The 16,619-nt window shown below is 42.4% G+C and overlaps 1 protein-coding gene across 12 annotated transcripts in view; it reads right to left on the reverse strand.

Annotated features, from left to right (window-relative positions):
* The window catches only part of ptprt (protein tyrosine phosphatase receptor type T), a 527,216-nt gene that overhangs the window by 46,304 nt on the left and 464,293 nt on the right, over nucleotides 1-16,619 (reverse strand). For 9 of the 12 annotated variants that reach the window (XM_078171419.1, XM_078171458.1, XM_078171456.1 and 6 more), the window contains one exon: nucleotides 3,491-3,576. In XM_078171419.1, the coding sequence (XP_078027545.1) occupies nucleotides 3,491-3,576 (86 nt within the window). The remainder of the gene's footprint in view (nucleotides 1-3,490; nucleotides 3,577-16,619) is intronic. The other 3 variants (XM_078171434.1, XM_078171461.1, XM_078171459.1) reach the window with 1 other exon arrangement.

The raw sequence follows: 16,619 nt of genomic DNA on the forward strand, positions 1-16,619 counted from the left end.
GATGAATGGAAGGATGGGTGGAGGGTTGGACGGATGGAAGAGCGGAAGATGAACACATCCTTCTCTCCCTCCTTTCCTCTGTCACCTTTCCCCATCTCCTTATCTCCTGTCTTCTTGCTCTCCTATCAGTTTATTTCTTTTCTGTCACTTGAGGCTTTGTACAATTTGACTTCTTTACGTTGCTGCTTCTCTCGCTCCTTTTTCTAATCCATCATTTTTTCCCTCCTCCATCATTTCTTTTCCTAATTCTTCTTTTGCTTTTGACATACCTCCCCCTTCTTGCCGCTGAAGTGATTCCTTCCTCTTTCTCTTTTTAAAATTCTTCACCCATCCCACTCCTTTACTTCTTACTCCGCCTTTAAATCAATTTCTGCTTCCCTTTCTGTCCACCTTCCTCCCTCCTTTCCTGCATCCTCCCTTTCTATCTTGATTCTCATTCCTTCCATTCCTCCCATCCATCTGTAAGTTTCTCTCCTTCTTCCTCCTCTCTTCATTTTCCTCCTCCCATCCTTTTCTGTCTTTTAATTTGTCCCATCTCCCTCTCCAGTCCCTCCACTCCTCTGAGAGGCATAACTCAAGGTCGTTTGCCGAATAAACATCAAATTAAATAATAGAGGGGATCTTAATTTTCCCTCTACGGGGCAGATGAAAAGCGACGACTCTCGAACCAATGATTATCCCCCTCTTGTCCCTGCACAGCCCCCGTCTCCCCCAGCACCTCCCTGTGAGACAGATAACCTTGTTGAGATGAAAACATTTATCACTTTCATATTGTCATTAAGACCACGTTATGAATATGGCGTTATCTTCACTGAGGGGATGTATTGTTTCGGTTTCTGTTTTTTAATTCTCCCCCCACATTTTTTTCTGCTTATGAGAAAAATCTCGTCTGCAGAGACTGATTGAAAATAAGCATTATGTACCAAATTCATTAAGACCATTATTACAACAGTCAGCTGTGAGCTGGGAGATTAAAGTGATAACTGAGGCACCAGGCCCCGAGGGCACAGAGGAAACTAATGGATGGATGGGATGGAAGGATGGAGAGCAGGATGGAAGGATGGATGAACAGATGGATGGATGGAGAGCAGGATGGAAGGACAGAAGGATGGACAAATGGCTGGATAGATGATGGAGATTGGGATGGAAGGACAGATGGATGGATGGATGGATGGATGGATGGATGGATGGATGAATGGAAGGACGGACAGACAGATGGATGGATGGAGAGCGGGATGGAAGGACAGAAGGATGGACAGATGGATGGATGGATGATGGAGAGTGGGATGGAAGGAGAGATGGATGGATGGATGGATGGATTGATGGATGGATGGATGGATGGATGGATGGCAGAATAGATGGAAGGATGGAACAGGACAGAAGCACAATGAGAAGGACAAAAGGATAGATTGATGGACGATGGGATGGATGGATGATGTTTGGAAGAATGAATGAATGTATTGATGATGGAAGGGTGGAAGGATGGTTGAGGGATGGATGGAAGGACGAGCGGATGGAAGGATGGATGGTTGAGGGATGGATGGAAGGATGGACGGATGGATGGATGGAGAGCGGGATGGAAGGACAGAAGGATGGACAGATGGATGGATGGATGATGGAGAGCGGGATGGAAAGAGAGATGGATGGATGGATGGATGGATGGATTGAGGGATGGATGGATGGATGGATGGATGGACGGATGGATGAATGAATGGATGGCAGAATAGATGGAAGGATGGAACAGGACAGAAGCACAATGAGAAGGACAAAAGGATAGATTGATGGACGATGGGATGGATGGATGATGTTTGGAAGAATGAATGGATGTATTGATGATGGAAGGGTGGAAGGATGGTTGAGGGATGGATGGAAGGACGGGCGGATGGAAGGACGGATGGTTGAGGGATGGATGGAAGGATGGACGGATGGATGGATGGAGAGCGGGATGGAAGGACAGAAGGATGGACAGATGGATGGATGGATGATGGAGAGTGGGATGGAAAGAGAGATGGATGGATGGATGGATGGATGGATTGAGGGATGGATGGATGGATGGATGGATGGATGGATGGATGGATGGATTGAGGGATGGATGGATGGATGGATGGATGGATGGATGGACAGATGGATGAATGAATGGATGGCAGAATAGATGGAAGGATGGAACAGGACAGAAGCACAATGAGAAGGACAAAAGGATAGATTGATGGACGATGGGATGGATGGATGATGTTTGGAAGAATGAATGGATGTATTGATGATGGAAGGGTGGAAGGATGGTTGAGGGATGGATGGAAGGACGGGTGGATGGAAGGATGGATGGAAGGATGGTTGAGGGATGGATGGAAGGATGGACGGACAGATGGATAAATGGAGGGATGGATGCAGGATGGAAGGACAGGTGGATAGAAGGACGAACAGACGGCTGGACGGACGGACGGAAGGGTGGATGGATGGATGGACAGAAGGATTGATGTATGGATAGATGCATGTATGGATGGATGGATGGATGGATGGGTCGATATATAAGGAAAAAAATTGGGAAGGTGAGGGACAGATAACATTTGAAGAGTTACTGATGAAGAGATGGGACTCAGGTGGCTCCATTTGTTGTAGCAACCTTGGCTAATTATGGATAATAGCTACTTCCCTGTTTGATCAGATGTTTACAAGAGTAGAGACTTAATATAGGGAGTTTCTTTCATGTTTGTATTTTTGTTTCGTTTATATTCTATATCATATTATTATTGGGGCAGCTGTGGCCTATGAGGTAGAGCCATCATCTACCAATTGAAATATCAGTGGTTTGATCCCTGGCCCCTGCAGTTTAGATGTTGAAGTGTCCTTGAGCAAGACACAAAACATTCAATTGAGTGTGTGTATCATCATCATTATCTGATGAGCAGCAGACACCTTGTATGGAAGCCTTGGCCATCGAGGCTGGCGTATCATTGTGCTGTGTGAATGGGGGAATGATGCATGTTGTGTAAATGGCTTTGATTAGCTAACCTTCGACTAGACAAGTGCTACACAGATACAGTCCATTAACCATTTGTTTCTAAAAAGGACCTATTGAAAGAAGCAGTCAAGGGTAGGTTTGGATTCAATGTCTTGCCCAAAGGCACCTTGACAGAGAGCATTCTGGGCACAAATTATCTATCAAAGGGATCAAATCTGTATTTTTAGTTATTGTTACTGAGCATGTCCCTGAAACTGACAGTCACTCTTTTACTTGCTGTGTGCAATTGTATTCACATCTTTTTAAAGATAAAAAAATAAATAAATTCAGACCTCCAAAGAGAGGACAGTGTGTGAGTGGATCTTTTTGGATCTCACCTACTCAAAGGGCTACTGGGAGGTTAGGACTTTGTAATATTAGAGTGAGGTTTAGGTGGGGTCAGAGCTTCTTACTCTCCAGCCAGTGCATCATAAGCATTAAAGTACAAATGAGCAAGTGTGTGTGTGTGTGTCTGTGTGTGTAAACACTCACATCAATATAATTGGCGTTGATGTAGTCAGAGTGAGGGTCTCCGTCCAGCAGCTGCAGTCGGACTCTGGTGTGATCGTCTGTGGGGTCAGATAGCACAAAAATACAACAGGCCTAAAGTTACATTTACCCACAGATCGGAGCAGCTAACTGATTGGATGGGGAACCAGTGAAGAACTAATCAGGCCCAAAGTTAGGTGACTGTCTGAAACACAAATACGAAAACACCGGTTGTTTGTTAAAACTCTTAAAATAACCCATGTTTACAATTACCTACCAATCAACCTGTAGGAAAACACTATGGTACCAGTTCGCTGCTAGGTAACTGTAGCCGACACATTTGTCGAGTGTTTGGTCTGTGATGCAATAGGTCAACTAGAAAAAGGTCCAATACTAACAAGCTGAAAGGGGGCACATCGCCACCTATTGTAGGGGATTCATACACACTTTGGTCAATAAATCAATTCCCCTCCAGTGCCTGAACACTGGGACACGGACTGGAGTCCAATTAGATGGTCTAGTCGAGCTGTAACCATGGCTCCAGGTAACTGTGCATGTAAACATACTAAGTGGTTACTTTTACCCAAAAATACAATGATTCTCTTCCAGTACATTAAACCAAACCAGAAATACAATATCACAAATTATGACCCTAAAATCTGACTAATAATTCACTCACAACTTCTCACTGACTGATTCCATGTTAAAAACCTTCAGAAAGAGCAAACACACAAGGTTTGGTTCAGGATGGTTTAATTCAGCCACTCATTTTGAATTAATTCTATTTAGATGAGCTGAATGGGCATGGCAGAAGAAAAAAACCCAGTAATAAACATTTTGTCCTCGACTCCACAATGCAGTTTTGTAACAAATATTATTTAAAGAAGTAAGAGTGATGGGACAAACACTGTTCCCATGACAACAGGTTGACAATGGAAAGTCTTTGATCACTGTCTCTGTTTCCATTCTAGTTACTCTGAAATACGTAAAACCCTCTGCCTCGTCTTCCTGGTGATTGGTTGGCCCAGAAGAGGAGGCTCCCTAAAACTACAACAATGCACTCCACTCTACCTTGAAGCGATTCACATTGCTCTGCGCTGATGTTTACCTCCACAAGTCAATTTGCAAAAATCAGAGCAATGTCAACATGGTTTAAAGCCGCACATTCTCTTGGAAAGAACACACTTTAGTTTGATGGTTGTTGGATGTTTTAATGTTTTAAAGCACTCAGAGCGCTGAGTACTCGAGGTTAAGCATAATTTAAATATATATATTTTTTATCTAAAGAGCACTCCATCTCAAACTAATAGTTCCTTTGCAACAAACCTGAGTGACCTGCGCTGCCCACGAGCATGTGTTTTTAGCTGTTAGCTTAAATAAAGTGTTGTGGGGAAAAAGTACAACCACGACTGAAACCACAGAATCTGACGATTGATTTCGCAATCAATTGATTGGTTTTGGGTCTGTAAAATGTCAGAAAATGGAGAAAAATGTTGGTCTGTGTCTCCAGGAGCATCTTCGAATGTCTTGTTTTGTGCACAACCCAAAGATATTCAGTTCACAGTCGCAGAGGAGTACAGACACCACAAAATATTCACATTAAAGAAGCTGGAAGGAGAGAATTTGTATTTTCTTCACCCTCAAAATATTAATCAAACTGACTTATTTATTGTCAGTATAGTTGGTCATTAACTTAATAGTTGACAACTAATTGATTAATCATTGCAGCTCTAGATGTTAGGTGTCACAGGCCTTTCCAGATTCTTTTAAGTTGCATTTAATCTACAGCTCAATTTTTGAATGAGCTGACTAAAAACGTGACTACATTTTAATAATAGTCATAAATCAAAGATCTTGCATACTGCCACATCAAAACATTATATAAGAAATACTGTAAATGCCAATATCAGGTGATATCTACAAGCCGTTCACATCAGCACAACCATGGCTCAGCATGTGAGCCACTGTCAAAGTACATGTCACCAAAATTGAATCTGCTTTTTTCCCTTTCCCCTTTCAATGTCAATTATTTTGTTCTGTGCTCTAATAGCCATCCATAGTATTAAGGCACATATGGGGGTGACTATGGCTAATGGCAGGCAGTGATTTTGTTTAGTTGTAACGTAGCAACGGCAGGTAATTGCAAATGACGCGGACATGCTTCAGTCTGATTATCTCTATTTTTCTCTCCCGCTCCGAGTCTTTCTCTTTCTAGTGTTGACATGCTCCAGTTCACCCCTCTTATTCTCATTCTCTGAGACGTATGAGAGAGGAGGTGGGTGAATGGGAGATGGTATGAAGAAAACAAGAAAAGGAGAGTAGGAGAGAGGTTAAAATAAAGAGGAGAAATTGGCAAGTATAAGATGGAGCGAAGAAGAAAGGATAGGTGCTGGGAGAAAAGAGGGCTACAAAAAGGGAAAAATAAAAAAAGTATCACCTGTGTGTTTCTTTGAATTCACTGAAATGCTAATGCATATGACTTTACTGATTGATGCGAAGCTACAGCAGGGTGGAGCGCTTAAAGCAAGCACGCAGCCAGCTGGCCACGGTTAGCCTGCAGTCTGTTAGCTGCAGGGAAGACTTCTGAACTGTGTTAGAAAATTAGAGATCAACATTTTTGCTTCAATGCTTTGTTTCCGCTTTTGAAGAGTTTAACCTCCTGAAATTCACAAGTTGGTATAACAAAAGCTGACATTATATATGCTGAAGAGATGTTTACATGCAACAACGTAACTGCCGGGCCTATAGCTTTCCTCTTACAATAGCCGTTTTGTACAGGCAGGCCTTTGTAAACCCACTTTGAATCAAAGCTCAGATTCATCTGTCTCAAAAGAAATGCCTTGAAAACAGAGCTTTTATGTGAGCAGATTTACTGGGGGGGGGTCAATGACTCATACCTTTAATTGTAGCTCATTTCTGCTCTGTTTATAGTGGGATGAGGGCAATCATTTTGTCAAGTAGGCGTTAACAGTTTTTGTTTGTGGTGAATATCTTAGAAGAGGTGTGTGAATCTTCTTTTCATGGCTGTCACAAACCGAGGATTTTGATGGAGTAAAAATAGGAAGTCGGAAGTAGCGGAAAATTGCAGAGGTTAGATTGAACTCTTATTTAAAAAAGCAGGACCCTTTAGAAGCCATCCAGATATACTATAGGTCTGATGAAGACTGTGAGATAGAGTGGAAAAAGGTGAAAAAATGTATATAATCAGATCCAGTATTCATCTAATGTAGATAATGATTAATATTATCATGATAAAACAACACGTCGTCACATATCGTCACTTTTTCTGAGGGCTTTTATGTCTAATCTTAAGTACTGTATCATAGGCAACTGGACTTGCTCGAGTTTCTTGAAGATGTTTCACCTCTCATCCAAGAGGCTTCTTCAGTTCAAATGGACTGGTGCAGAGTCGCAGGCTGAAACGTCTTCAATAAACTTAAGCAAGTCCAGTTGCCTGCGATATAGCACTTAAGATCACCATGACCTGGATGACTAAGAATCCTCACCAACATCTCAACAACTGAATCCATCGGCTGATGAAGACCATGATATGTGGTTGAAAGCAAAGTGGACCTTGTGTTTATTTATTTATTTATTTTTTTTTTGGTCAAACCTTTGGATCCAGTTCACAACCAGGTTTTAGACGGCATGGTTACTGATGCTGAAGTCTGCCTCTGGCACCTCCTTCCCAGTCACTGAGTTATGAAAGAACATGAGCTGGCTGGTTGGGATTGTTTCGGGTTGACATTGTAGTTTGATATGTCTCTCAGCCAAACCACACCAGGAATTTCAGGCACCATGATCACTTAATGTGACATACGGACTATGCTGAAAGTCATATCAGTAGGGATGTCCAGCCTGTTCGCATTCTGAAGTCGTCAGATATCGCTGCTTTGTCAGTGGCATCAATGTCAAACACCTGACACCAAAAGCCACCTTTTGCGGCGGTGCAATACACTGCCGGGCGGTGTATGTTTGTAATGCGGCCGGACTTTACACTGTTAGAGGCTGTGCTGGCGGCACTGGATGGCGTCAGGTTGAGATGCTGCTGGTAACACGGTATTAGAAGGAGCTGTGAAGTCCCTATAGGTAGGGCAGGCTGGATGGGTGGTGAATGGGTCCAACAAACCTTGGACTTTCATCCAGGAGCCTGGTGTATGAACGTAGAGCCAAACCTTGATAATTTTTCTAAACCCATGTGCTTTTGTTGATGTCCCAGTGTTGGTTACAGCATACTGGAACAGTGCATAACCTAGTGTGTAATATGTACATGTGAAAGGCCAGTGACAAAGCTGCGATATGTGACGACTTGGGATGTCAGTTTCGGTTTATTTTGCTTTGGACAACTTGACATTCTTTAACCGGCAACTAACTGGTTCATTTTTAAGAAAAATGCAGAATGATGTGAAATAAGAGGAACCAGGGCTTGACATTAAGTGTTCAGGCAAGTGAAGTGCCTCATGCAGCGGTCCAATTGACCTATGGCTAAGCCCCGCCCTCAAACGCAATGAGCCAATCACAGTGCATATAGCCATTCCCATACACTCGGACATTCTCTGCCTGAAATGTTCATTGAAATGCATTACAGAAAGTCAGTTTCGTTCAGTTTTATGAGCTTTTTCTGAGATTTGAAGTTTAAAAATGGTCAAACGGTGTGCATGGGGTACATGCAACTCCAACACAAGGTATCCTGAGAGGCTGGGCGACGAGGTGTATTTTTTACACTTTAAACCACATCTCAACCGAGAAAAGTGTCTCCTTTGGATAAAGCTGTGTGGTAACGTTAGACCACAACATCAACTCAACGTGAATAAGATTGATGATGCATGAATAACAATGATGTCTACATCTGTTCTAAGGTAAGTCAACATTGTGTTTCAGGCAACATATTGTCACTTTGCTGGAAAGAAATATAAAGTTATCTTTAACATCTCTAGCTAACGTTAGCTAAAGTTAGCCTAACGTTAGCTCCTAGCTGCGTTGTTCATCATGTCACCTTGTTTGGTGGGAGTTCATTAGCCTGTTTTGTTCTAGTTTTGTACTTTGGTGATCGTACATCATTGTTAGCTGTTGTCCAAAGGGCTCTAGTTAAGCTAACGTTAACTTCTGGAGCTTAGCTTCATTAACTTATTTGTAATCACAGAGATAACAAAGGTTAGCAAACGTTATGCTGAATGATTCAGTGTAAATACTGTAGCACCAAACTAACGGAGAGACACTCTTGGTAAAGATGGTAAAAAGGCCGTTATCCTTTTCTCATATTCTGAGCCAAAAACCTTAACTTCAGTGGCACTTTAACTTGTTGTCTTTGACGGCGATGGCAACGAGATGCGGTTCACAAGCGTACACTGTGACCTGTAAATTTTGGCTTGTAATTTAAGCTTTTCATCGACCTTGTACAACAATAAAATGATTACTATATCCCTCCAATGCGTAGTTTAGGCCCTTTTGGTTTCTTCTCAATGACATCTGATTGTTATGTCTCCAAAAATCATCAATTGCCTCCTGCGAAATGCCGTATACTGTGACACCTGCCATAGCGCCGGTCACTGAATGTTGATAGTTTGTCCGAGTGAGTGGAGGGAGGCGTGGCTTAGCCACAGGTCAATTGAGCAAGAGAAAAAATAAATGTGATGTCCAGTGTAAAGTTATCAGAAAATGCATGAGTGCATGAGTCTGTCTCACCACCAAGAGTCTAACAGAATTGATGAGAATTATCTAACAAACTGGATGCTATAGAAATCAAATCTTCTATAGTGAAAATTACTAACATTAAATATCTATGGAATGTTGCATGTGAAAGAAACTTTCCTTTTTGAACAGAAGCTAACGCCAGCCATCATGCTGTTCCAACAAGGACTTCAGAGTGATCGTATTCCTTTCAGAAGCTTTGTAATCCAGCCTTAAACTGTGATGTCTTTTTTGGGACTTTGTAAAATAAATCCATTATGTTAAATCCAACACTGAATGTCTGTGATTATTTATCTGTGTTGAACACAGTCATTGTTGGTGTTAGCCATCCCTCCTAGCTGTTCATAATGCCTTTGACGACCAATCAGAGGCTGTGTCTGTGGCAAGTAATGGGCAAATGGAGATGTGGTAGTTCCCTCCCAGAAGTTACATCATGGAGCTGCTGGTGTAACACTGGTGGCAGCTGGTCTCTCCCAAGCCATTACGGGGTGTGTGTGTATGCAAATTAACCCATACACTGACATGCTTAACTGGTCAAAAATATTCTCTGCGGTCAACCTATTAAGGTTTAACCACTGACATCACTCCTGTGTTCCCTCTGGGCAACTGAGGCACAGAGCCCTGATAGTCAGAGAGGCCTACGACACGTCTCCTTCAGTTTCTTTCTCAGGAGTGACCTCAGAAAAGTAGCACACCTGGAACGCTGCTGTTGTAGTAAATCACTTACAGGCCCATCTCCACACCTGCATTTTCTGATACACTATATGAACACCACTAGCTGTACTGGCGCTGAATAATTTCGCAGAATATAAATCCTTAATACAAAATAGCTGCACATAATACTGAGTCTTGCAATGACTTCCCTCCTTGATTATCTTTTCTAGGATCACCTTGAGGAGAATTATTTGTACAGCTTCTATCAGAGTAATTTTCCAGCTCTGGCTGAGAGGCAACAATGATGGCAGCATGACTCCACTCTGCCAGTACAAGATACTGTCATCAGCTATCAGCTCACCCACACTCTTACTCACAACTCTCACACACACAAAATATTTCTCCCTCTTTCTCTCTCTCTCACACACACACACACACACACACACACACACACACACTTTCTCGGCATGTAAAAACAAACACTACAGGGGGCAGTCTGCCAGCCTTCTGCTCTTTCTCTTCCTCTCTTTTCCTCTTCTGACTTCTACCACTTCTCCTCCTCTTTCTCTGTCTCATCTGCCTCTTCTTCCGTTTCTTTTCCCGTCTGATTCTGTCCACCGACCCTCCCTGCCTCTGCTTCTCCTCGTTTTTTTCCCCCTGCCCTGTCTTCCTTCATTTACTTTTTTCTCTTCCTCTCCCTCTCTCTTGCCCCATACTGTCTCGCTCCTTCAGACAGCAGTAATTACACAGTGCTGGTGTCAGAGGCTGTCATAACACAAGAGCCACCGATATGAGGCTGGAGGGAGGGAGGGGCCTTTTCCACTTGCCCAGGGAGGGGAGCTTCTAATTGGGCTAAGATGGCAGGAGGTACTGGCTCGCAAAACACTGCAGATCTGGATGCAGGCCACGGGTTTGAAGAGGCTGACAGGGTGTGTGTGTGTCTGTGAATAAGTGTGTGCGTGAGTGAGTGAGTGTGCGAGTGAAACAGAATTATTTCTTTTTTTATATAGCCTGTGTATATACAGTCAGGTCCATAATTATTAATTATTTGGACAATGATACACTTGTCATCATTTTGGCTCTGTACACCACCACAATGGGTTTTAAATGAAACAATGAATACCTGCTTAAAGTGCAGACTCTCAGCTTTCATTTAAGGCTTTTTTCAAAAATTGTAGTATGAACCGTGTAGGAATTACAACCATTTCTTCACACAGTCCCCCAACTTTAAGGGCTCATAAGTATTTGGACAAACTAACATAATCATCAATTAAACAGTCAGTTTTAATGCTTGGTTGCAAATCCTTTACAGTCAATGACTGCCTGAAGTGTTGGACCCATAGACATCATCAGATGCTGGGTTTCTTCCCTGGTGATGCTCTGCCAGCCCTTTACTGCAGCCGTCTGCACTTCCTGCTTGTGTTTCGGGTGTTTTGCCCTCAGTTTTGGCTTCAGCAAGAGAAACGCATGCTCAATTGGATTCAGGTCAGATGATATGACTTGGCCATTGCAGAACATTCCACTTCTTTGCCTTAAAAATGTCTTTAGTTGCTTTTGCAGTATGCTTCAGGTCAACGTCCATCTGCACTGTGAAGCATCGTCCAATGAGTTTTGAAGCATTTAGTTGAATCTGAGCAGATAATGGTGCCCCAAACACTTGAGCTTTCATCCTGCTGCTCTTGTAAGCAAGACAAGACTTCACTAGAATAAATACAGAGGGTTTATCACAAGATGCAAACCATTGATTAGCCTTAAAAATGGAAGGCCAGATTAGAGTTTGTCAGAAACCACCTAAAAAGCCTGTACAGTTGTGGAACAGCATACTATGGACAGATAAAACAAAGATCAACTACCAGAATGATGGGAAGACAAGAGAAGGAAGAAGGGAAGGAACTGCTCATGATCCAAAGCACGCCACCTCATCAGTGAAGCATGGTGGAGGTACTGTTATGTCATGGCCATGTATGGCTGCCAGTGGAACTGGTTCTCTTGTATTTATTGATGATGTGACTGCTGACAAGAGCAGCAGGATGAAAGCTGAAGTGTTTGGGGCTACATCATCTGCTCAGATTCAACCAAATGCTTCAAAACTCATTGGACGATGCTTCACAGTGCAGATGGACATTGACCTGAAGCATACTGCAAAAGCCACCAAAGACATTTTTAAGGCAAAGAAGTGGAATGTTGTGCAACGGCCAAGTCATATCATCTGACCTGAATCCAATTGAGCATGCGTTTCTCTTGCTGAAGCTAAAACTGAGGGCAAAACACCCAAAACACAAGCAGGAAGTGCAGACGGCTGCAGTAAAGGGCTGGCAGAGCATCACCAGGGAAGAAACCCAGCATCTGGTGATGTCTATGTGTCCAACACTTCAGGCAGTCATTGACTGTAAAGGATTTGCAACCAAGTATTAAAACTGACTGTTTAATTGATGATTATGTTAGTTTGTCCAAATACTTATGAGCCCTTAAAGTTGGGGGACTGTGTGAAGAAATGGTTGTAATTCCTACACGGTTCATACTACATTTTTGGAAAAAAGCCTTAAATGAAAGCTGAGAGTCTGCACTTTAAGCAGGTATTCATTGTTTCATTTAAAACCCATTGTGGTGGTGTACAGAGCCAAAATGATGACAAGTGTATCATTGTGCAAATAATTATGGACCTGACTGTATATGCGTGAACACATATTACAGGAAGTTTAAGACCGATCTTAGCATTGTGACATTAGATACATATTAATGATTTTATAAGAATGGAATGGAAAAAAATGTCAGTAATATGCGCAGTCTAGTCCTTCTATACCTGCAAAAGGGCTCTGACACCAACCCGTTCTAATTTCAAAGTCGTCAGATACTGCTGTTGGGTCACTGATTTCCGCATCAGACACCAACAAAAAGAAGCCATCTTTTCATGGTGGTATGATATGCTGCCCAGCAGTGTCAGTTTGAAATGCCACCTGTAACAACATAATATAAGGAGCTGGAATGTCCCTATAGGGCAGGCGGAGGGGGTGGTGAATGGGTCCAGCGACACCGGACTTTCACCCAGGAGCCCAGTGTTCATTTCCCGCATGAATGTTGAGCCAAACCATGATGTTTTTCTCTTAACCTAACTACTTTTGTTGCCTAAACCTAACCACATGCATGTAAATACGAGGCATTTTAGCTGTGTTTATTTTGAAAAAGACTGTAAAAGACACAATGCATGTAACAGGGGTGAACACAGGACACAGCGTCCTAGGGTGTAAGCAACAGATGCAACCAGGATACCTAGCATGCCATATGTAGACGTCAAAGTCCACTGACCTTAGTGGCAATATGTGACGAGTTGGGAGTGAGAATATGTTGTCTACACCGTCAATCATAGGATCCTTCTAGCTAAGTTAATAGCCCTTGGTATGGACGGCACTGCTCTAAGCTGTATGGTTTCTTATTCGTCAGGAAGGGACCAACAGTTTGAGGTTTGTGGGCAGTTGTCGGAGGCTATGCCAATCACCTATGGGGTGCCTCAGGGCAGTGTGCTGGGTCCTCTGTTCTTTTTGCTCTACATAAATGACACGAAAACGGCTTGCATTAGTATTTTATTCTAATATGCAGATGACTAGGCAGTGCTTGTGATGCATATAGATAAAGGCAGAATGCAGGAAACATTAGTTGATGAGCTCAGGGGTTTAAAGACCTGGCTATCAGACAACAGGCTTCTACTACACCTTGGCAAGACCAAGTCAGTCTTGCTTGGTTTAAAGCCTAGGTTAAATATGAAATTTGCGTTGGATATCAAGATAAATGGAGAAACTATTACATCAAAGACCACTATTTGCTACCTGGGTTGCATCCTTGGTGAGAATTTGGTCTAATTCTGTTTAATTGTATCAGCTGCATCTATGTTTTTATCTATTTTATTGACCTGCCACCTGTTGCTGCCTTTTGGCCAGGTTGTCAATGTAAATGAGAAATAGTTCTTTAGTTACTTATCTGGTAAAATGAAGGTAAAATAAAATAAAATACATTAGGGAAGAACTCCCATGGCCCTATAGATTTTGGGAAAGGTAAATACCTGAACTAGATACCTAGCCAGGAGGGACAGATTAGCAGATAGGGAATCCGTAAGGCTGTTGGCCTCCCTCTTTGTCCAGAGTCATTTGGACTATACCGTTTATGGTACTGGGGCCTTAATAAAGTCTTGAGGCAACAGCTTAGAAGGACAAAACAAAAAATGTTGGCAGGTCTCATTTTTTCAGCTCCCATGGCTTCCAGATGAGGATAGAGCACATCATATCCAACTTAATATGGTCCACAGGATTGTAGAGCCCGTAGTTACCTCAACAGTTACTTTAAGAAGTTAGAAGATGTTCATAATCACAATACTAGAGCTCACCTGAACAGATTCAAAACCATGACGTTATAGTTTCTTTTACCAATGCTGGTGCTCAGGAGCGGAACAAACTGCCTTTTACAATAAAGCCTTTGTGAACAATGTTCAAACACAGGCTGCTAAATAACATCTTCACATGAGGTCATGGGCATTTTTGTAAGTCGAAAATGAGTTTTTACAAAAATATGTGTGTCGGTGTATTGTTGTTGCTTTTGATTGCCATGTGAATCTATAGATGGGCTGTTGTGCTGGAATGTGGTGCATTGTGGTCCTATGCCTCTTGTACTGAATGTTGAATAGCTGTCTCCATCTTGTTGTGTAGTGAAAGGACTGAACATCAGGGACCGTGATGAAAATAAGTCCTGGACTTTGTTGTGTTATCCCTTTTCTTTTTCACTACTATATTTGAACTTATGTCAAATCAGCTAAACTAAAATGAACCACAAACTCAAAGTTTGTAGTGGCTCAAAGTTTTAATGATTGAGTGCTATTTTTGGGAGCCAGCATATGATTGAGGGCTGCACAGGAAAAATGTGTTTGCAAGTTGTCCACAAAAATCGCTAACTTTAGCTAACAGCACTAGCACTGATGACAGAACATAATTTGTTGCCATGAAACCAGTAGCTTCCTACAAGTTGTCATCCCTAACCTGACAGACGCTTGTTAGGGAGGCAGAGTGTGATGCAGTCTTCTTGTAGTGTATCAGATGTAAGCTGTTGGAAGTTAAAGAATTGAAATAGACAGCAATTGATTAAATTATAGTGCATGCATGTCATGTTGTGTTCTGGGCTGCAAAAAATGTCTCTAGGGACCACCATTAGCCCACTGGCTGCACTTTATGCGACAATGCTTTGAAGCAACCACTTGAACCTGATTTTAAATAGGTGTCCTCAATCCAAATCCAGATACAAACCTAATACTAAAACCAATAGTACACAAGGTTGTAACTATATATCTGTGGTTGCCAGATCCCTAGTTGCCAGTTGTTGATCAATATACTTGAATTATTCTCAATCCTGTCTCCTAGATCTAGATTTAGATAGATATATCGAGCAGATATGTGCACTCAGGCTCATGCTGGCATCTGCAGTGCTGGAGTAACAACAAAGTCATCAGAAGCTGTGGTGTCCAAGGGCGAAGGGTCACGAACCCATTACTCATTAATGAGCTCCACTCCTCTGCCGAGTCTCCCTCTCCTCATAACCTTGCAACTCCCCCCTCCCCTCTCCTCCCCTCTCCTCCCCACTCCTCTCCTCTGTACACACTGCTTTTAGTTTGGTTCCATTTCTCTCTCTGTGCCTCATCTTTTTTTTTTCTCCCATCCTCTCCTCTCCCAAGTCTTGCCATTACCCCGGCAGCCACTGTAAAAGTTTTGTTGGGGAGAACTTGTTAACGTGAGGGGTCCAGAAAAGGCCAAACAAAATAGACTTCTGTGTTTTTATCTTGGAGAGATTCGCAGGGGCAGCCGAATGCAGCAGAGAGCTGTAATTTGGAGACATCAGATCAGATTGTATGTACTGAGAGCTTGCACACGGCCGCCGCGCACAAACAAATAGAGAAGGAGCCACCGGTGCCTAATGACTGCTGTCATAGCACAACAGCAAACAGGAGCCGCTGTATTGGTTGCTCCTAAAGATCAAAGGTCATGATGAGGTTTCATATCACCAAAAATAAGACCCACACAATATACTGAAATATCTTAATTGGAGCAGGAGATAATCTATGGAGTCATTATGCTCCAGTCCCATGAATATATTGCCCTTTTATTGCGTTATAAGGCCAGTGTCTACCCCGGATTGTTCCCGCTTGATGAGGCAAAAAGACATTCAAGAAGTACTTAGGTTATATAATGCTGAAATCCTCCACTGAAAACAGTACTAATGGAATTCTTCCATCCCCTGTGGCCCAACTCGGATCATATTTGGAAATTTAAATGATCTATGACCTTTGCTGAACTGTACGTATCAGAGACGAGCAGGGCTTTTTACTTCTCTAATAAATCTCTGCCTCAGCTTTCTTAACTTTACTTTTTTTTTCTTTCAACTATCCTGGGATGGAAAATATTACTTCTATTACTACAAAGGAACATTTTCTTTTGATATTCATATGTAGCATAAGGGTGTTTGGGATTGTTTCCCCCCCTTACCCTAAACATAAACTGTATGTACAGAAGGACAATGTGTCTTCACTTATTCCCACTGTACAAAAAAAGGCCAAAATATCCCAGATACAGCTGCTGCCATTTTGCACTAGCCACATCATTTGGAGTCTGTACAGTAGCTTACAGTAGCAGAGTTCCCACCCACACACCTGTCTCACGATCACGAGAAGCGCCACTGATTGCAAGCACACTGATTGGCACACATACAGTAGCTGTCAATTAAAACCAAACAGAAAAAGAAACATTGGGCA

Source organism: Epinephelus lanceolatus, chromosome 1 (assembly GCF_041903045.1).
Source record: "Epinephelus lanceolatus isolate andai-2023 chromosome 1, ASM4190304v1, whole genome shotgun sequence".
NCBI classification, from domain to species: domain Eukaryota; kingdom Metazoa; phylum Chordata; class Actinopteri; order Perciformes; family Serranidae; genus Epinephelus; species Epinephelus lanceolatus.